This window comes from Camellia sinensis, chromosome 7, assembly GCF_055761805.1.
Source record: "Camellia sinensis isolate YWXY chromosome 7, ASM5576180v1, whole genome shotgun sequence".
Classification (NCBI taxonomy): Eukaryota; Viridiplantae; Streptophyta; class Magnoliopsida; order Ericales; family Theaceae; genus Camellia; species Camellia sinensis.
In genome coordinates this window covers 108,454,311-108,477,401 of record NC_138967.1, presented here as the reverse complement: position 1 = coordinate 108,477,401, position 23,091 = coordinate 108,454,311, and the positions used below count along the sequence as shown (strand labels likewise).

Here is a 23,091-nt window from a genome sequence, read left to right as displayed (position 1 = left end):
TCTTCTAAACTTGAGGTAGGGATTTTCTATACTCCATACGATTTTTAATTTAGTTATTTGTTGTTGTATAAGTAGTATGGTGATTTTGGAAGATTTTGAGTAAACCTAGGTTTTAGTTTAAAATCAAAAGATGGGTTTTCAAATGGATGTAGTATCAAATTATTTAATTAACTTTAATAGGATTTTGATACTACAAATCTTATAATTAAATCTTATAGGATTTAATTAACTTTAATAGGATTTTGATACTACTAAAATTAAAGTTAATTAAATCATTTAAAATTCCTTAAATTTTAAAGTTAATTAAATCATTTGATACTACTTCCATTTGAAAATCCCCTGTGGTTCTAAAAATTACATTATGTCCCCCAGGGTTTCTAATTTCATAACAAATAAATCTTTTTATTAATAAATCATAAAGTTAATTAACAGTTTTAATAATGTTAAAATTTTATTTCAATTAATAATTTAGATAATTTTATTACTGTATAGGTGAAACTGTTAGAAATTTCACTTTTTCAATTAATTCTTGTTAAATAACAAATTCTAACAGGGAGGTATTTGTAATTTTTCAAACCACAAGGGCAATTCGTATTTTAAGCAAGTCTCAGGAGATGTATTTGTAGTTTACCCAAAATATTCACAAAAAATAAAAAACTCAATTTCCAAAATATTAAAACCAAACAATGTGAATAATAAGTGAATCAAAATAACGTCAAAATATAAAAATTCGAAACATGATTCAACACTTACAAATAATTTAAAACAGAAGGATAAAAAGATTTGAAACCCGTCTCATGTTCAACTGGTTTAGGTTACATAGCATTTTCTAGCTAAAATGGAGATGAAAAATTCATTCCAGAAAAGCCTCAATTATTGAGGGAAAAGCTGCAATTTTGATAACATTGTAGCGCGGAAAACCTCCTTCCTCCAACACTTTCTTCCATTCAAGCTCAGTCCTCTCTTTTCCACCCGAACTGTGAGCAATCATTGGCAGATCGAACACCAATCTTGTATCATCAAACATGCCATCACCTTCCGGATTTAGAACTACATCAACGATAATCGCCTTTCCGGTTTTCTCAGGTATTGCTTTCCGAGAATTTTCCAAGATGTTAACACAATCTTCGTCGTTCCAATCATGCATTATCCGCTGCATTCACAAATAATTGTTAGGCATCACCGATTTTGTTTAGTAATGATTTTACTCCATATTTTCGCTTTTTGTTTCCAAATATTATGACATTTGTGAAATTGAAACTACAAATCTTATAATTAAATCATTTTTAGTTATAACTAAAAAAATAATGGGTCATAAGACATAACCAAAGACATTTTTGGTCATAACAAAAATAATAATCAAAATAGGTTATAACTAACATCACAATAAAATATAATCAAATCATAACTAGGAGTCATAACCAAATACTACTTGAGGAATAATAAAAGCCATTTTCAATCATAACTAAAATAAAAGCACAACAAATCATAATTAATACTATAATAAGTTATAACTAATATCAATTGAACATATTTACAGACCACAAAAGTTATAACTAGACATAAACGGTGTGTATTATAGAAATTTCCTACATTTAATAGTACAAAAGAAAATTGTGTCCTTGCCAAGCTATCTCAGGGCAAGGTTTGTGTTAGGAATGCTATATATATAGCAAGAGTTTTTTGTGTTGATTGTTAATTATATTTTGTGGTACAAACTCTCAAATCTATGCCTAGTTTGACAATTGTTTCTCTTAGTTAAAAAATCAAAAAGTTACTAAAAAAATCAAAAAGCCAACAACTCATACAAAAAAGTCAAAGATTCCCTTTTCTTTATACATTTTGCACATCTTTTCGTAAAAAGTCAAAAAATCATCCCAAACATACTAGTTTTTTTTACGTCACATTTTAGCCAAAAAGCTAAAAAGTTACTAAAAAAGTCTGTTCTCAAACGAGGCCAGGCCGAAGATAAATTTTAACCCGCGTGACATATTTGAAATAAATTTGATATATATATTTTGATATAATTTTATTTATATCTAGAGTTTTGGTTTTTAGCATTTTTTTTTTTTTTTTTTGTGAATAACCCTTATGCTGTGTTTGGTTGGAGGATTTGAGGAGGGATTTGGAAAGGGAAAGAGAAAAGTTAGGTGAAATGTAAATAAAATACACCTACATTTCACCTAGTTTCACACACCTTTTCCCTTTTCCTTTTCAAATCCTTCCCCAAATTCTCCAACCAAACACAGCATTAGGATTTTCAGCGTGCTCGTGTGCACTGTCGCCCGTGCCTAGTTGACGAGGTATTGGTGTGCTCCAGCAAGGGATATATATGCATTTAATTTAGCAATCTTTGGGCCTTTGGTCATAGAAATTATGCAAGTTGTGTGTTATTTTGCAAGGTATCTTCAAGGTATCACATGTATGTTGGGGGGCTATAAAGTTGCTCACTGTTTGGCTTGTATGGCTGTCTCTTTCGCAGGCTTACAATTTCGAATGGAAGAGGTTCCTGCGTCCATATCTAACCTTGCCGGGTTGATGTTGGTTCGATTTCTTTGTAAGTTTTGGCTTTTGACAGTTTTCCATCCGGAAAAATTATTTTTTTATTATTATTATTTTTTAAAATTTAAAGATTGAAGTCGCCTCACACAGGCCGTCCAACACGATTCTCATGGCAAAAATAGTGAACAATTTTTGTCGCCCATACTACTCATAATAATATATATTGATTAGAAAACTTTATAACTGTAGGAAGTTTAAAATTTTAAATTGCACTCATAACATATAATTGTACGAAAGTTCAAAATTCTAATTATTAGTGCATTATTTATGCACATGAAATTTTACTATACATCTATTTGAAAAGACTGTACTATATGCACTTTTAATTACGTCATTTTTTTCTTTAGCTATGATCAATTTTATTTTTAATTGTGACATTACTTTAGTTATGACTCATAAATTTTTTTTTTTAAATTATATCTCCTGTTGTGTTTATTATAATTTTTTTTTAATTATGACTCAAAAAATTAAAATTATATCATTTTTTTATTTTAATTATAAGATGCATATCACGTACACCATTTGAAAAATATGCATCATAATATTTCCCTCCATGCACATATTTTAATATTGAATAGCATATTGGGAAAATACGGGTAATCATCTGGTTTTCTACATTCTGTTCGTAATATTGTGGTGGAAAATGAAAAGTGTGCCGCTGTATGGAGATGGTGGATCCCATAGATTCTTTTAATTAAAAATAATTGTGTTATTAATTTAATATAATTATTAGGATAAATTACACTCATATCCTCTAAGGTTTTTAATAATTATAGAGACCTCTGATATAATTTCAATAATTACATAAATCACCCTTACTTTTGAAACTATTATTAAGATTTCTCACAATTAATCTTCTGTTAATTTATTTAACAGAATATGATGACGTCTTACTGACGTCATCTATTATGGATAAAAAATTCAAAGATTGGCCTTATATATTAAAAGGCAAACTTTACTTTACCCCCATGTGGTTTGGGTCAGGTACATTATCCCATAACATTCAAAAATCACCACATAACTCCCATGTGCTTTGTGCACTAAAAGGCACAGTTAACTTTTCCGTTCAAAATAATACATTGTGAGAGTCACGCACTTATAAGGAGAGTAACACTATTTTTAAGACGAAAATGCTCCTAACACATCTTCAAATTTATAAACAATACTATTCAATTATTTCTCTCTCTATTCCATTCATCCCAGCCATTAGTAGCCTTTCATTTTTTTATTTTTCCCTTCTCCTTTCTCTTCTTTTCTTTTTTCGAACTCATCAACGTCCACTACTTGCAGCTTCCCCCATGATCAAACTAAAACAAAAATTTTATATGAAAGCTACTAAATACAAGTAGCCCCATGGATTCCGGAAATTTTTTTTCTAGTTTAACAAATGTTTAAACACCGTGGCTTGTTCTTTTGTAGCTTAATACCCATCTGATCCCTTTCATTCATCCATCTAGTGTCTCCTTTGCTTCCATATCCTTACCTTGCTTCATTGCTAACCATTTTACCTCTTCCCTTACTTTCCTTCCCTTATACTACATGGATGATTGCTAATACCATAATTAAAACCATGAAGATTGCAGATAAGAGGCAATTAGAAATTTTACATGAAAATTTGGGGTCATTCAGCATTAAAATTTTGGGATTTCATGAAAGAAGTATTGTGAAAATCTTAGCTACAGATTTTAGAAATATATACACATTTATATATACAAATTATATATATGCAATTTGCAGGTTTATAGATATATATATATATATATATATATGTTAGAGTTGGTAGCATGGAAGGAAGATGAAAGAAAATAGGTGTGTGTATGTGCGCACGTATATATATGTATTTATATTTGTAGATTTAATTTAAAAGAGATAAGAGGAAGAAAATGGGGGCATAAAGGTAAATTTATACATTCTGTTAACAGAAGTTAGTGTGCGTTTTAGTTCACAAACTATATGGGGGTTATGTGGTAATTTTCAAATGTCAAAGGGGTAATCTGCATCCGGCCCAAAACCGCAAGGGGGTAAAATGAAATTTTCCCTATATTAAAATAGTAAATTTCGCTCACCTCTCTTGAAGTTTTACAAAAAAATGATAAAGACCCATACATTATTTTAATAATGTTAAACAAAATTATTAAATTGTATACAATATTTAAAAAAAATTCTAAATTATTAAGACAACCATATATATATATATAGCAGAATAACAAAACATTACCTTATCTAAAAAAAAAAAAATAAAGCTAATAAATTGATCACCATTAAACCTTATAAAAGATGTTTTATTTTAAAAAAAAAAATCGTCAATTTTATAAATAATTATTTTGAGACATTAGAGTTTAAATAAAAATTTAAAAATACATAGAGGTATTTGATTTTTTTTTTCTGTATGAAAAATATATATTTGGAGAAAATATCCGTCTCTTTCTATTTTCTTTATTTTATTTCTTTCATTTTTTTCTATTTATTTTCTCATTTATTTTTTCGTAGTGTCACTGCAGTAAATAACAACACCATATAATAATAATAATTATTATTATTATTGTTTGTTCTATTCTCTATGTTTTTTCCTCAACTATTATTATTTTTTTTTTATCATTTTCTCTTTCATAAATCTTAGCTAGCATCACCTAATACCATAGCAACTTACGAAATATGAATTTTTCTTTTGTTTTGTACACATATTTTTGTATTAAAATTTTTTTACAAAAAATAAATATAATAACATTTCATATTTATAATAAAAAAAGTAAAAATTACCATATGTTACTTCATAAATATATAAAATAAATATACATATATATATATATATATCATTTTATCCTTCCACAATCCAATATTATTCTCAGATTTTAATTATCATTAAAAAAAAATAAGTCAATATTTCCCACCTTAATAATTAAATTTTTTAAAAAAATATAAAAGTGGAAAAATATCTAATCACGTTACAATAAATTAAAATTAGATGTAGGAAATGAAAGATAAAGAAATTATTTGAGAATAATAAACTATTTAAATTCGTCATTTGTTACATCTACTTAAAATAAAATTTTACTTGAAAAAATAATTTATTTGAAAATAATAAAACACTCAAATAATTTTTTATTTATTACATTTAAAATCATATCTCCATATTTTTTTCTTTCATTTAAATTATTTTTATTAAATTAAATCTCAAAATTAATTCAAATAAGAAATATGGATATTCTTTCTTAATTTCATTAATGGTTTAACTTTTTTTATTTATTTATTTTTTGAACTTATAAATGTTCAAAACTTATAATAAAAAAATACAAAGTCAAAAAAAAAAATAGATATGCGTGTGTGTGTGTGAGAAATAAAATGATAATTTAATATACATAGGTAAATTACAATTAAAGGTATTAAGTGTAAAAGGTATTATGGATATTTTTGCATAATCAAGTTAACACTATTTGGCTTAAATTAACGGGAGGGGAATCTTGACAATGTCAGAAAGAGTAAGGGAGATTTCTGTAATTATTAAAGTTACAGAGCAAGTCCATATATATATATATATATGGTAGAATAACAAAACATTACCTTATCTTAAAATATATATGAAAAAAATAAATAAATAAAATAAAATAAAAAATAAAATTGAGCTAATAAATTGATCACCATTAAACCTTATAAAAGATGTTTTATTTTTTAAAAGACCATCAACTTTATAAATAATTATTTTGAGAAATTAGAGTTTGAATAAAAATTTAAAAATACATATATTTATTTTATTTGATTTGTTTTTTTGGGTAAAAAAAATACATATTTGGAGAAATTATCCATCTCTTTCCATTTTCTTTATTTAATTTCTTTCATTTTTTTTTCTATTTATTTTCTCATTTACCTTTTCGTAGTGTCACTGCAGTAAATAATAACACCATATAATTTTTTATTATTATTATTTGTTCTCTTCCCTATGTTTTTTCCTAAATTTTTTTTCATAATTTTCTTTCATAAACGTTAGCTATCATCACCCAATACCATAGCAACTTACAAAATATGAATTTTTCTTTTGTTTTGTACACATATTTGTGTATTAAATGTTTTTTAAGAAAAATAAACATAATAACATTTTATATTTATAATAAAAAAATTGACTTATAAAAATTATCAAATGTTACCTCATAAATATATAAAATAAAAATTATCATTTTATCGTTCCACAATCCAATATTATTTTCAAATTTTAATTATCATTAAAAAAATAAGTCAATATTTCTCACCTTAATAATAATATTTTAAAAAATAAAATAAAATTAAAAAATATCTAATCACGTTACAATAAATTAAAATTAGATGTAGAAAATGAAAGATAAAGAAATTAAAATTATAAAAGTTCAAACTTGTACTAACAAAAAATACAAAATCAAGGAAATACAAATATATATATGCATATATGCGTGTGAGAAATAAAATGATAATTTAATACATAGGTAGATTACACTTAAAAGTTATTAACTGTAAGGATATTATGGTTATTTTCACAATCCAGTTAACACTGTTTGGCTTGAATTAATGGAAAGAAAATCTTGATAATATCTGTGGGGATATATTTTTGAGTACCGACACGTGGCAAGGTGACGCCGACGTGTCAGCCGAGGTGCCACGTGTCAGGATCATAACGCCGAGGTGATCTCGATCAAGCCGAGGTTATTTCCGAAGATATAGGAATCCGAGATAAGCAGATAAAGGACAAGAGTCCTAGAATAAAGAGGAGACTTAGTCAAGATAAGGATAAAGCTCTTAGGGAGTTTATCTCTATCTCTAAAGGAGTCCAAAGTAAGTATTAAACAGGAATCCATAGAATTCAGGCTTCTATTGGGATTAGGATTGAGGTAACTATAAAAGAGAGGCACTCCCGTGGGTCTAAGGTACGCAATTTCATGCTTTTGATACTCAAGCTTGTGAGTTTAGCACTTGATTTATCTTTGAGAGATATACTGACTTGATCGTCGGAGTGCCCCCAGGCGGACAAACCACTGCCGGAATCTTCTCTTTCTGTTGCAGGTCAGCCAGGTGCCATCTATTCTGTCGGTGCTCTCCAGTTGGTTACTAAGCGGGCAGTGTGGTCAGAAAATCACTCACACAATTTGGCGCCGTCTGTGGGAACGAAAGTAGAATAGATGGCCAGTACGGACAGAAGGAAAAGATTGGGGATGACACTCCTGCTGGGAGTGGGAGACCTACTGACCTCGATGGCAAATGAGAAAGGTCGAATGCAGAAACTCATGAACAAAATCACGGAGCGAAAGACGTCGGCCAGACTAGCGACACACCAAAGAAACCTGATCAAAGCAGGTACTACAACGAAGACGACTTCCAGGTTTGGAAGGATAGGTGCCTATGGAGGGACGAAGAGGTAAAAAAGATGGAAAACAAATTGGCAGACCTGCAGTCGGTCGTCAATTTCATGATGCAAAATAACGTCATGCAGCCACCATACCCGCTGCACGACACACCGATTCCAGCGGCCAATACCCAGAAGGGAGGACAGAAAACAATCCCCGTAGCCCCTCAGCACAACGGAGACGAGAGATACTCTCACCGACCTTCTAGGGAGGACGGACGAAAAGAATCAAGAAGAGAAGGATCACGGAGGACGCATCGCACAAAGGACGCAGACCCTAAAGGACATCGGCATGTTCAGGGGCAGGCACTGTGCTTCGACACAACTCATGGAGAAGGATCGAAAAGGGCTCACCACGAGGCCGAGAGTAGTATACCGAAAAGACTGAAGTCGAAAGATAGCCGAGCTCCTGGGCGGAGCAAAGAAGACTTAAGAGATTACCTCAAGAGAAAGCAACAGAATGCCGAAGCCAAGGTAACCTCTCCAGATAAGCCGAGGACACCATTCTTGGTGGAATTAGACAGATTTGAGGCACCAAAGCGATTCAGTATGCCGAGGTTTCAAATATACGATGGAAAGTCAGACCCCAACTTCCACGTTGGACTATATTTGAATTCAATGGCATTATATAGTGGAAACGAGCCGTTGCTCTGCAAAGTGTTCCCCTCATCCTTCGGGGAGATTGCATCAGATTGGTTCCACAAACTACCGAAGGGAAGCGTGAAGACTTGGGAAGGCCTGGCCGAGATGTTTGTGGCCAGGTTTGTAACAAACAAGTTGCAGCCATTAAGGGTGTACGCGTTAATGGCTCTGAAGATTAGCAAGGATGAAGGCCTTAGGGCCTACGCAAAAAGATACTATGAGGTGTTCAATCGAATACCCGAATGTAATCAAGAGGTGGCAGTCGTATCTTTCAAGAACGGCTTGAAAGACAACTGTCCACTACGGAAGTCTCTGGCAATGACATTGCCAAAAAATATGGAGGAGCTCATGGCGAGAATCGAGAAGTACGCCAGAGCCGAAGAAGACACGTCGGGAACTAGGGAGACTCGCCGAAGCGAGGTCGAGGTAACAACGGAACGAGTAGGCAAGAGGCAGAACTAAGGGCCACACAAGCAGTAACAACTGTGTTCCGAATCCCAATTCCCAAAGTCCTGGATTAAATTCGAAACCAGCCCTATTTCAGAACACCAGAAAGGACTCCATGAGAGTTCATGGAAAGAAACATTGGCAGGCATTGTGCCTACCATAATGAAGATGGGCATACAACTCAGGGTTGTAGAGCCCTGAAAACATATTTGGAAGATCTGGTGAGACAAGGACATCTAAGAGACCTTGTCGATGAGACCAGAACAAGGGAAGAACAGACAAGATTGCCTCAGGCACCAGCAGCCCCACCTCCCCCAGTACAATAGCCGCAGGCAGGAGGACCTCGGATAATCAACGTAATCCACTTGCAGGTTAACGAAAACGAAATCCGAGGAGAGACCCAGAAAGTGAAGCACCTGCAACATGTCTACCAAGTCGGGAAAAAAAAACATCGGGCAGAGGAATGCCAAGGACCAATGATAACCTTTACTAAAGCCGACCTAGAGATGGTCCAGCATCCGCATAATGATGCCTTGGTAGTATCCCTCCAGGTTGGGGAGTGCCAAGTGAAATGCATCCTGGTTGATCAAGGCAGCTCTTGTGACATCATGTGCGTCCGATGTTATAAAGAGCTCGGCCTTCACCAAGATGATATGGAATAGTCCAATGGCCCAATGGTTGGGTTCAATGGAACGCCGACATGGCCTCTGGGAGCAGTAAGCTTGGAGGTGCAGGCTGGCACCAGAAAAATCAAGACAGAATTCACCATCATCGACACACCCTCCCCTTACAACATCATCTTGGGGAGGCCATGGTTGCATACAATGGGGGCAGTTCCCTCAATATTGCATTAACTATTGCGATTCCCAGCAGAGCATGGGATAGAAGAAGTCAGAGGCGATCAGCTGCAGGCGAAGAATTGCTCCATGGCAGCAATGAAATCTACCTGCAGTGTGCGAGAGCCAGAGAAGACAGAAATTAAAGATGAGGACGTAGAAGTCCTAGAAGACGTCGGCAAAGAGCCAACCGGGAAGAGTGAAGAGGCACTGAAGAAAATCCTCGTCCAAGATGGGGATGAAGAATGCTTCTTTCTTCTCGACTCGGGCTTAGTCGAAGAAGAGGAAAAGGAGTTGGAAACTTTTTTGAGAGCAAATATTGAGGTGTTCGCTTGGACATCTTATGAAATGCCTGGCATTGACCCCGAGGTCATGTGCCACAAACTGAATGTTGACAGGTCGGCCAAACCTGTAATTCAACGAGCCAGAAGACCGACATTAATGCACATCGAAGTAGTAAAAGAAGAAGTAGACAGGCTCCTGGAGGCTAGGGCCATTAGAGAAGTACACTACCCCACATGGCTATCCAATACAGTGGTGTTAAAGAAGAAGAACGGTAAATGGAGGATCTGTGTAGACTTCACCAGCCTCAACAAAGCCTATCCCAAAGACAGCTTTCCTCTACCAAAGATTGACCAGCTAGTAGATGCCACTTTAGGGCATGGAAGAATGAGCTTCCTAGATGCCTACAGGGGGTACCACCAAATAGCCATGTACCCGCCAGACGAAGAGAAGATAGCGTTTATCACCCCAAAAGGCCTGTACTGTTACAGAGTAATGCCTTTCGGGTTGAAAAACGCAGGAGCAACTTACCAAAGGCTGGTAACCAAAATGTTCAAGCACCTGATTGGCCGAACAGTAGAAGTCTACATCGACGACATGGTCGTTAAGACCAAGGAGCTTGAGGGTTATCTTACCGATCTAAAAACAGTCTTTGAAATCCTTAAAACATATCGGCTCCGACTCAATGCATCGAAGTGTGCATTTGGTGTTGGATCTGGTAAGTTTTTAGGAGACCTAGTGACTAGAGGGGGCATCGAGGCCAGCCTAGATCAGATCAAGGCCATCCTAGAGTTGAAGAGCCCGACGTCGGCAAAGCAAGTGCAGATGCTAATTGGAAGGGCCACAGCCCTGAACAGATTAATCGGCAAAAACTCAGATAAGTGCAGACCTTTCTTCAACTTGATAAAGAAAGCCACAGATTTCCTGTGGACAGAAGAATGCGAAGTCGCTTTGGCCGACCTAAAAAAATACTTGACCACAGCTCCAGTTCTTTCAAATCCAGAACTTGGGGAGGAGTTGTTCCTGTACTTAGCCGTTTCAGAACATGCGATAAGTGCAGTACTAATCCGAGAAGAGAAAGGGGAACAAAGGGCTGTTTACTATTTAAGCAAAACCCTAGCCAATGCAGAAACGAGGTATCTGCCCTTAGAGAAGTTGGTACTAGCTTTAGTAATGACTTTAAAAAAGTTGAACCATTACTTCCAGGCCCATAAAATTGTGGTGCTAACAGAGCACCCCTTGAAGTCCTTACTGCAATAAGGAGACCTGATAGGAAGAATAGCTAGATGGGCAGTCACCCTAGGCCAGTGTGACTTGGAGTACAGGCCAAGGACAGCAATTAAAGGCCAGGTTCTGGCCGACTTCGTGGCCGAGTTCACACTAGAGTCCATCGAACATCGGGCTCCGTTGAGCCAGGAAGAGCGATGTCCAGCCAAGCAAGGAGAAACACAACCAAAGGCAAAAGAACAAAGGAAAGAGGACAAACTCAGACCCTGCAGCATTTACATCGGCGACTCCTTTCGACTGTTTGTCGATGGGAGTTCAAACCGACAAGGAGCAGGGGCAGGAGTAGTATTGATATCCCCAGATGGGCAGGTACTAGAACAGTCAATTCTTTTGGGATTCAAGGCCTCAAATAATGAAGCAGAATATGAAGCACTCATTGCATGACTGAAGTTGGCAGCAACAGTGCAAGCAGATGAGGTAATAGTTTTTTGTGATTCATAACTAATAGATAACCAGACAACAGGTGAGTTTGCAGCCCGAGATGAATGAATGTCGGCCTATGCAAAGGAAGTCATCAGACTGTCAGCCTTATTTCAGAACTGTCGACTACTTCAAGTAAGCCGAGATGACAACAGCCACACCGATGCGTTGGCTAACCTAGCTAGTGCAGTACAGCTTGGAAAAGCAAGAACAATAATGATTGACTACCTGCTGGGCCCAAGCATTGAACCAATAACCACAGAGCATGAAGCAATGTACATAGACATGGGACCAAGCTGGATGGACGCAATTGTTGCGTTCCTAAAAGAAGAAAAGCTACCAGATGACCGCAAGGAGGCACACAAGATCAGATTGAAGTCGGCAATATTCAGTCTGACAGCAGAAGGACATCTTTACAGAAGGTCCTTCACTGGACCCCTTTTAAGGTGTGTACACCCTTTGCAGGTTGAAGATTTTCTATATGAAATCCACAAAGGAATTTGTGGAAGCCACGCGGGGGGCAGATCACTAGCTCACAGGGCCATTACCCAAGGGTATTGGTGGCCTTACATGCAAAAAGATGCAGAAGCTTACGTGAAGAAGTGTGAACAATGCCAAAGGTTTGCACCCTTGATACACCGACCAGCTGCTGACCTGAACCCTGTATCCAGTCCTTGGCCATTTGCCCAATGGGGCATGGATCTCGTTGGGCAATTACCCCAAGCAACTGGACAAAGAAAGTACTTGCTAGTAGCAACAGATTACTTCACAAAATGGCTAGAAGCAGAGCCTCTTGCCAAAATCCGAGATGTGGATGTCAAGAATTTCATATGGAGAAACATCATCACCAGATTTGAAATTCTGAGAGTAATTGTTGCAAACAATAGAACTCAATTTGACAGCAAGCTAATCAAGAACTTCTGTGCAAAGTTCAAGAACAAGAACTACTTTTCAACCCCAAGCTTTCCATAAAGCAATGGACAAGCAGAAGCATCCAACAAAGTAATTTTGGATAGAATAAAGAAGAGGTTGCAGGCAGCAAAAGGCAAGTGGGTAGACGAATTGCCCAATGTACTCTGGGCATATCGAACTACGCCGAGAAGATCAACAGGAGAATCCCCCTTCGCCATGGCTTATGGCACAGAAGCAGTCATTCCGCTGGAGATCGGCATCCCAGGAATCAGAACCGAGGGAGTTGAAAATGAGACTAATGATGTACTGTTAGCCTGAGATCTGGATCTTTTAGAAGAAAGAAGAGAGAAAGCTGCAATCCAGTTTGCAACATACCAGCAGCAACTTGCAAAAACTTATAACAAGAAAGTCAATCCAACAGAGTTTCAAGTCGGCGACCTAGTCCTGAGGAAAGTCGTCGACAATAAGAAGGATCCCAGAGAGGGCAAGCTTGGCCCAAACTGGGAAGGACCCTACAGAATCATCTCGGTACTGGGTAATGGGGCATATCGACTTGAAGATAATGAGGGCAAAGAGTTGCCAAGACCTTGGAACACTTGTAATCTGAAATTTTTCTATCATTAAAATTCCTTTGTTCCTTTGCCATTCGCCGAAGTAAATAAATAAAGATTCTGTTCTCTTTTCAAGAAAACTTGACATTGTCTCTAGAATACATGCATAATGAGAATCCAAGTGGAACTCAGGTTCACATTAGGGGGCAGAGAGAAGAAGAATATGCTTAACACTTGTTGAAATTTGTGGACAATTTACAAGTTGAAGTTAAGCCGAAATCATTGTTTAACACTTATTGAAATTTGTGGACCATTTACAAGTTAAGTTAAACCGAAATTATTGCTTAACACTTGTTGAAATTGTGGACAATTTACAAGTTGAAGTTAAGCCGAAATCATTGTTTAACACTTGTTGAAATTTGTGGACCATTTACAAGTTATGTTAAACCGAAATCATTGTTTAACACTTGTTGAAATTTGTGGACAATTTACAAGTTGAAGTTAAGCCGAAATCATTGTTTAACACTTGTTGAAATTTGTGGACAATTTACAAGTGAAGTTAAACCGAAATTATTGCTTAACACTTGTTGAAATTTGTGGACAATTTACAAGTTGAAGTTAAGCCGAAATCATTGTTTAACACTTGTTGAAATTTGTGAACAATTTACAAGTTGAAGTTAAGCCGAAATCATTGTTTAACACTTGTTGAAATTTGTGGACAATTTACAAGTTAAGTTAAACCAAAATTATTGCTTAATACTTGTTGAAATTTGTGGACAATTTACAAGTTGAAGTTAAGCCGAAGTCATTGTTTAACACTTGTTGAAATTTGTGGACAATTTACAAGTTGAGTTAAACTAGTATGAGGTTTAACACTTGTTAAAAGTTTACAAGTTAAGATTAAAACCAAGACGTTTGTCTATCCGAGGTGTATCACCCCGAGAAGATTATACAAAGAAAGAAAAGTATGTGAAAGACATGTAGAATATTCTAAGTATAGAATCATGCAGAAGCAATGAAGAGAAGACAAGAGTGCAAGCACTTAGAAAAAGAAAAGTTGCATTAGCATTCACCAAGAAAAGGGCACATTGGCCTTACATTGTTCCAAAAGATAAAGAAGAAACAAAATACAAGTAAGCAAAAGAAAAACATGAAGCTAAGACTCCTCTCCACCAGTTGGTTGAATTTGAAGATTAGATGTTTGTTGAGATGACATCTCAGCAGCCTTATCCGCCGCGACCTCGGCGTCAATTTCTGTAAGAGTGTCATCAAGGTTCTTATCAGCAAGGGTGGCATCGGCTGAATCCTTCACATAAGCAGCGTCTTTGTTAACCTCATCACCTTCTTCATCCTGAGTCAAGTCTAGGACTTGCTCATTCTGAAGAGGGGACTTGGCCCCATCAGCATGTTTGGATTTTCTTACCAAAGCCTCATCCTCATCCTCATCACCATCCTCAAACTTAGATTCGCCGGCATCTTGACTTGGAGGTTGAGCTGGAGGGAATGGAAGAGGAATGGCATCAGCTTTTCTCAGTGGTGAGTCCTCTAGGACATTAAGTTTCTTTAGAAGGGACATCCAACCAAGGGTGAAACCCTTGTTGTATGCCTCCTTCACCTGTTGTTTGTAGGCATCTGTGACGTCGGCCATGCCTTGGGCATATGCTTTCTCGTCGACGTCTTTTATTTCGGATTCTTTGGTGGCCAGTGCCTCCTGAAGCTCCTTTTCGGCTTGGACCATTTTTTCCTCGGCTTCTCTCTTCTGAGACTCAGCCACTTTCCTGATAGCCTCAGCAGCCTCAGCCTTCTCTTCGGCATTGGTCTGAGCTTTGATTGCAGCCTCGACTTGGTCCTCCTATTTTTTCATCTTTGATTGAAGACCTTTGTTGGTATTTTGAAGGGAAGAGAACTCCTTCTTCATCTCGGCCAACTTCTCCCGATTTTCAAAAGACTGAATTAAAAATGAATGAGCATGCTAAATAGCCTGAAAGTGAACAGAGCGAAAGTTATTAGAAAATTTTCTAAGTATGAAAAAAAAAAGTGCCAGATAAAAGACACATACTTGGACAGAACGCTGAAGCATCAAGGCATAGTTCTCGTACTCGCTGAAGCCAGCGTTCTGCTCCAGATCCCCTGGTAGAAGCAGAGCAGTACTAAGCACAACGCCGACATTGATATCCTTGGCGCTCTCATTGGCCATGACTGGCTTATCTTCCATGGTTATTTCAGGGGCCCAGGGGGCGGCAGGCTTCTTAGACCCCGAGGTTGTTGCGGAAGATGACCTCGGCTTCTTTGATTTTGGTGATTCGGATGGTTGGGCTTCAGGGCTCCTCTTCCTAGCTGAAGGCTGAGATTTATCACTCTCAGCCAACTTTGAGATAGGCAAGGTGTCTTCAGATTCAACCTGAGCTACCTTAGCCTTTGGTTGAGCCTTCTTTATTCTTTTCGGCTTTGGTGTAGGTTGGGTTTGTGCTGGTTGATCGTCAACAGATGATGGAATGCTGGCCAGAAGATCTTTTGCAACTGGTTTTGGCCGACCCATCTCGGCAGTAGAGACTGTTCGGCGTCGGCGGCGGCGTTGTGATATTGGAACCAAGTATGGAGCTGAAGTTGACGGTTGCTCGGCTGGATCAGAGGTTGACCCCTGGTCTGTCTGAGATGTGGATGCGGTCTGTGGCGTTGTGGCAGATGGTGGAGAAAGGTTTTTTTTCTTCCTCCTAGGGACGTTGGGCAAAGCGGATCTGTATGTTGGAATAAAGTTGAGGAGCAGAGGCGTCTTTCGTTTGTGAATTGGCAAGTTTAGAAGTTTTTTCAAATCCTTGCTAGGATAGAAGGATTGGCGAAAATTCTTTGAAGGTTGAGGAAGAACTGTAAAAGATAAAAATAGCACAGACATTAGAACAGAAAACATTGAAAACTTTATGCAAGAAGATAAAAAAAAAACTTAATGAAGGGTGGCCCTTACCAGCTCCTTCCCCCAAAACAGTGCGGCTTAAGGGATAAAGAAGGAGGTTGTCATTTGGCTGAAACTTCCAATTGCCCGAGACAATGAAGTAATCGTCTCCTGCTCCCTTGTTGGAGTCTGGGAGGTCGGCTACGATTTTATATTCGGTGGATCTCGGCTTAAGGTAATAGACATAGTCCGTGTCTTTTCTAGGACGACACATGGTATAACAGTATTGGAAGTCGGCAAGTGTAATCCTGGCATTTTCTTGTTCAACTAAGGCTATGGTACCAGTAATAACTCGGTAAGAATTGATGGCGAGTTGCATTGGGTTCAACTTATAGAAGTGAAGGATTTGACGGAAAAAAGGGTCAAGTGGAAACCGAAGTCCACACTCAATAAAGGCAACTACAGGGAAGGGCATGGAGTGATCAGTAGGCATGATGGAGTCATCATCCCCAGCCAACCTCAGATTGACATCGGCTGAGATTTCAAACTCTTGCCTAAAAAAGTCTAGCTTAGAAGGGGTGTCTACCCGATGTTTCCACATACCCATGATATCGGGATAACTAAAGGTATTGGATTTCAGAAAGAAGATGTTTCAAAAAGGGTTATTGGGACCTCGGCAAAAAACCTAGGTTTGAACTGGTGCAGAAATTTGTAAGGGATGTTTCAGTTTTTCCTAAAATGTGGATTCTACAGAAAAATCCCAAACCTAAAACTATGGAGATGAAGATCAAAGGCACAGATCTGGAAAAGACACAAAAAATAGAAAACAAAGGCAAAGTTTCAGAATCAAGAACAGAGATGGACTATCAAAAACATAAAGAATACAAAGGGTTGAAGACCAAGAACAGTGGCAAGACGTGCAAGAAAACTATGAACAGTACATGTATTCAATGCATAAGCAAAAAGTAAAATCAACGCATTCAGATGTATGAGTCACAAATTAAATGTTTGAGCATGGCAGTAATAAAAGATCAAGAACTGGAATAAGAAGAAAACAGTTGCTTACCAGAAAATATAAAGCCGGTGTAAAGATCGCCGAAGTCAGACAACGGTCGTGGAGGCAACGAAATGGTGCAAAACACGCCGGAAGTCGTGAGCGGAATAAGTTTCAGAGCAAGAAAGCTTGAACAATGGCGGACTCGAGAAGAGAAAGTTAGAGAGAGAAAAAGTTTTCCAGAAACAAGAATAAAGTGAAAGGGAAAAATCGAAGAGGTGTTTTGTTAAAAATGAAAACGGCGGCAAAAAGTAATCAATATGCTTGGAAGAACGTATGCGTCAGACGGCGCACGTGAGAGGGAGAGACGGCTTATGGGCGCGTCACAGGTACGAACCAGTAAGAAAGAAACGCGTGGCTAAAAATGGTTGAATTATGGTGTATGACAGCTCATACGCGTGAAAGGGTTCTTGAAATTCTTGTTCTTCAGCAAAGACATGTCGGCCAAAATAATGATCTCGACTGAGATACTGAAAATTGACGTACTAGAAAACGGAATGATATAGGTTCCATCACCTCAGGATGCCGAGGTAATAGAACCTAGGGGGCAGTTATAGGGATATATTTTTGAGTACCAACACGTGGCAAGGTGACGCCGATGTGTCAGCCGAGGTGCCACGTGTCAGGGTCATAATGCCGATCGAGGTGATCTCGGTCAAGTCGAGGTTATTTCCGAAGATATAGGAATCCGAGATAAGCGGATAAGGGACAAGAGTTTTAGAATAAAGAGGAGACTTAGCCAAGATAAGGATAAAGCTCTTAGGGAGTTTATCTCTATTTCTAAAGGAGTCCAAAGTAAGTATTAAACAGGAATCCATAGAAGTCAGGCTTCTATTGGGATTATGATCGAAGTAACTATAAAAGAGAGGCACTCCCGTGGGTCTAAGGTACGCAATTTCATGCTTTTGATACTCAAGCTTGTAAGTTTAGCACTTGATTTATCTTTGAGAGATATACTGACTTGATCGTCGGAGTGCCCCAGGGTAGACAAACCACCGTCGGAATCTTCTCTTTTTGTTGCAGGTCAGCCAGGTGCCATCTATTCTGTCGGTGTTCTCCAGCTGATTGCTAAGCGGGCAGTGTGGTCAGAAAATCACTCACACAATATCCAAAATAAAAAATAAAAAATAAAAGAAATTTCTGTAATTATTGAAGTTACAGAGCAGGTCCTATAATCATCAGAAACTCCAGCAGATGTGAGTGTAATTTACCCTAATTATTATATAGTGCAGTAATAGAGTCTCCACACATATCTTGATTATAAATCTTACCTTCATGAAGACGGCATCAGCAGTAGGAATTGCCTTAAACATGTCACCCCCAACATGAGAAACTCCACCGTACTCCGGCGCCATAGCGATGACATGTGGCAGATCAAAGTTGATACCCTTAATATGAGGATGCACCTTCGCGATCTCACCCATTGCTGCCCCCGTCCCACCTCCCACATCAACCATCGATCCGACGCCACAAAACTCATCTTTGTATGCCGTCGTGATCGCCTTCATCGTGATCCTGGCAGTACATCCCATGGCATCATTGAAGATCTTGTTGAATTCTGTGTTCATGGAACAATAGTCCCATATCTCACGGCCATGAGCCTTTTGGAATGCAATACCACCTTCTCTCACACAGTTGCTGAGGTAATGCCAGGGGGCTAATGCCCTGTGTTCGTTCTCCATCATAAGCACTGGAGCTAGGCTGAGTTCTGCGCCGTGTAAAAGCCATCTGGACATGTGGGTTGGCCCGTAGAGAGCCTCTCCGCCGTCTGATTGAGGAGTAACGGTGAAGATTTTTCTGCGGACCAGCAACCTCATGATACGCGCGAGGCAGGAGAGATCTGGGGAAGGAGAGTCGATGATCCCGGCGGCAATTTGGGGCAAGGTGATTGGGGAGCCGTGAGAGTGTATGATATCTGCTATGCGGAGCTCTACAGCAGATTTAAGTGCCATAGAGTCTGCAAAGTGGAACATGTATTTCCATATCTCTGCTTGAGCTAGTAGCGTTGCCTCTCCATCAAAAGCTTCCTTCCCTTCCATTCTCTCTCTCTCTCTCTCTCTCTCTCTCTCTCTCTCTCTCTCTGTCTGTTTGTATGTATATGTGAAGAAGAAGTGATGGTGTGAGGATAAGAGATGTGTGGTGTGTTGCTTTCATATAGGAAGTGAAACATATTTCGTTGGTAGATTATTGCATTTGCAAACAGGAAGAAATTAATTGGTTGATCCAAAATCAAAAATTAATCAAATATATATATTGGGAGATCTAGCTACATATTGTGGGTGTTTGTTTATTTTAATTTTTGACTATTTTAATAAGTAAATTTTTGTATTTTGAAAAGTGATTATAATATTTGTGAAAAAAAAATAGAATAATTATGAATTTGATACAATCTCTTATCTTATTAACTATTTTAATTTTTTTTTTTTTTTTTTTGAACTAAAAGCTAACCCAAAACCTGCCAAAAATTACTTGCCAAAAAAGGGCCATTATTGTGACAACGTGTAACATATGCATTAGTCAATATTTCCTAAATGGCTAAACTGCTTGGATAACATCTTCCTCCAAGATGGGAAATGTTTTGGACCGCACACCCCAAAGTGGTTCTATCCTTTAGGCCATATTTGTTGGGGTGGACATGAGTTTGGGATTAGATTAATAGTCTAATAAAATTATTAATCCGATATTTGATTAAACAATTGAAGTACGGACTAATTATTTTAAACTTGACTATTAGTTAAGATATGATACATAATCCAACGGATTCGTAGTCCTAGGACTATTAATTATGGGAATGCTAATCCAGTCCGCCCAAACAAATATGGCCTTAGTGTATGTGTAACATTTATATTATGGATAGTCCATATTTATAGAGATTATGTAGGAATCTTGTGTGGGTAGGGGTCTTAATCACCACTCTTTCACTATTTTCAAATCTTACTTTTGTCTTTTCATTCTTTTTTTTTATTATTGTTATTTTTAAATAAATCACAATAAATTAAGCATCACAAATTTAATGTTTTTATGTTGCTTCATTTACATTGCGTTTGATTTATAAATTTGGATATAAATTTGAAATTGAAACAGTAAATATAAATAAAATAAAACTATATTTTACATAATTTTTTTTTCTTTTTCAAATCTATAAATCAAACATAGCCGTAAGATTTCAATTTACATAAAAATAAATAAATAAATAAATAAATCAATCAAAACAAAATTCTGAAAATTAACTTAGAAAACCGAAACCAAACATAGTGAATATTATCAATATCTTTTTTTGTACCGAAATACATATTTAATTTATTCTTATGTGTTTACATTATTATTTACATTATAGTTTGGATAACTTTTATTTAACTAATAGGGAGATTGGTATTGAACTTTGTGTGACTTAGGTCTTGTTTGGCAAAGGCTAATTTATAAAAATATAAAATAGGCTAAAATAATTAATAAGATAAATGTTACATCAAATTTATAATCATTTCACTTCTTCCCTCACAAACATCACATCCACTTAAAAAAATCCAACCATCTTCCCAAACATAATTATTTTAGCCTACTAAAATAACCAATTTCCCAAACAAGGCCTTATTATAATTTTTTTTCTAAACCACAAGTACGACTAGTGTAGTTTTTTTTTTTTTTGTGATAAATTTCACTTATTTATATTTTGATTTTTGTGTCATTTTAGTCTCTACAGTTTTAATTAACTCAATTTTGACCCTTAATTTTAGATTTTGTGTCAATTTAGTCTAAATAATAATGACATTGGTATTTTTGACAGAAAATGATCGTTGTATTGGTTGATGTTAACTCACTGAGTTGAACAAATTTATAATTTTGTACTTAAAAGTATGATACATGCCATTTATATGTGTATTTTCTATTTAAAAATTGCTAACAATTATAATCAATTAGATTAAATTGAGAAAAATTCAGAAATTTATTGTCAAAATTAAGCCAATTGAAATTATGGTGACCAAAATAACACAAAAGCAAAATATATGAACAACTGACACAATTTATTTTAAAAATCATATTTACTGTCAACACAAATGTAATCCAATCAAGTGGATATCGATATCCAATTAACGTAATTTTCTACAGAGATGAATTACTCGACGAGTCCCATTGTTGCAGGCTCCGTAGTGAGCTCACAAAGGCGTAACAACACTCTCTAGTTCGATTTGGATTGGAGAGGAGCCTGCTCCCTACAGTAACCTTTTTTGAAGTTTGTAAAAAAAAATACAGTTAGTTTTATATTTTTAACAAAATTACACTAGCATTATTTTTAGTATAGTTAACGTGATCGAAATGAATGTCAATGGTGGTAGATACTGAAATAAATAAAAATAAATATAAATATTAATGGAAAAGAGGTGATAATATTATTTTTTTTTCATTCATATGATTAACAAATTATTGATGAAAAATAGTCTAACTACTATGTGAATTAAAATCTTATGATATATCTGTGTAATTATGTCAAAAATATAGGACCAACTGTATTTTTTTCAAATATCAAGGAAGTGCGTGTAATTTATCCTTTATATATATTTATATCACTACAAGAATTCGCACTTTTGCCGACTAAAAATTTGGTCGGCAAAAGTCCATTTTTAGTCGGCAAAAGTTATCTGCGACTAATTTTTTTGGTTGCCACTTTGGTCGCCAATTGAGGGTCGCGGAAAGTAATTAGCGACTAAAAAATTTTTTAGTTGCGAAAAAGTTATATTTGCCGAATAAATTTTTGGTCACTAAATATATAATTACTGCAACTAATCCATTTAGTAGCTAAAACACTTTAGTCGCAAAAAGTCATTTTCCCGACCAAACATGTTAGTCGCCATTTCGCACATTCAACGACCAAATAGTTTGGTCAGCAATTGCCACCCATTTCCACGACCAACTAATTTGGTCACCAATTGTCACATTCCGCGACCAAAAAATTTGGTGGGCAATACATTCCACGACCAAAAAGATTGGTCAGCAACATTAATATTCAAGAAATTAAACTTTTGCCAACTAAAAATTTGATCGGCAAAAGTCCATTTTTAGTCGGCAAAAGTCATTCACAACCAATTTTTTTGGTCGCCACTTTGGTTGCCAATTGAGGGTCGGCAAAAGTAATTGGCGACAAAAACTTTTGTTAGTCGGGAAAAAGTTAGATTTGCCGACTAAATTTTTTGTCACTAAATATATCATTACCGCAACTAATTCATTTAGTCGCTAAAACACTTTGGTTGCCAAAAGTGATATTTTCCCGACCAAACATGTTTGTCGCCAAAAGCAAAAAATCAGCAACCAACTATTTTTGTCGCCAAAAGTTGAGGAATCGCCAACTAATAATTTAGTCGCCAAAAGGTAAGGAACTGCCGACTAATGATTTTAGTCGTAAAAGTGTAGAATTTGGCAACCAATTATTTAGTCGCCAAAACTTTTCTTAACCAAATATTTTGTCACCAAAAGACATTAAACAATCAACGACTAATTAGTTAGTCGCCAAATCTCTTTTTTTTTTTTTTTTTTTTTTTTTGAACAATCAATTTTTGTTTATAAACATTCAATCTAGTATTGAACAAAATTCATTCAACCCAACCTAAATATAACATTAAAATTCATCATATTTTCCTGCTCAATCCCAAACTTTACAATCATTCCATTCAAAACATTAATTGAGACAAGTTTTAAACATCCATCCATTGAAAACCAGTAAGTAATTGAACAAAAATTAAAAGGAAAATCAATGAAGGAATCCAAAAAAAATTCTAAAACAGGAAGGAATATATATGGTTTTGAAGCATCAGCCTTGTGCTTGATCGTTTTTGGAAGTCACCTAC

General features: G+C 36.2%; 1 protein-coding gene across 2 annotated transcripts; it reads right to left on the bottom strand.

Annotated features, from left to right (window-relative positions):
- Positions 1-671: 671 nt before the first annotated feature.
- Positions 672-19,359, bottom strand: LOC145795246 (xanthohumol 4-O-methyltransferase-like). Of its 2 annotated transcripts, none has more exons than XM_082879046.1 (2): positions 18,523-19,356; positions 672-1,153 (listed from the first exon to the last, which is right to left on the bottom strand). In XM_082879046.1, exons 1-2 carry the CDS (start codon positions 19,288-19,290, stop codon positions 854-856), a joined length of 1,068 nt encoding a protein of 355 aa, XP_082735172.1. In that variant the 5' UTR covers positions 19,291-19,356; the 3' UTR covers positions 672-853. The 2 variants fall into 2 exon arrangements, with proteins under 2 accessions (XP_082735172.1, XP_082735173.1); XM_082879047.1 differs by lacking the exon at positions 672-1,153 and adding an exon at positions 18,016-18,319 and having other exon boundaries at positions 18,523-19,359.
- Between the last annotated feature and the right edge of the window lie 3,732 nt (positions 19,360-23,091).

Coding starts and splice junctions, on each gene's coding strand:
- LOC145795246 (XM_082879046.1), bottom strand. CDS start 19,290: ATGGAAGGGAAGGAAGCTTTTGATGGAGAGGCAACGCTACTAGCTCAA. Junction 1,154..18,522: donor CTGATGCCGTCTTCATGAAG/GTAAGATTTATA, acceptor TTGTGAATGCAG/CGGATAATGCATGATTGGAA.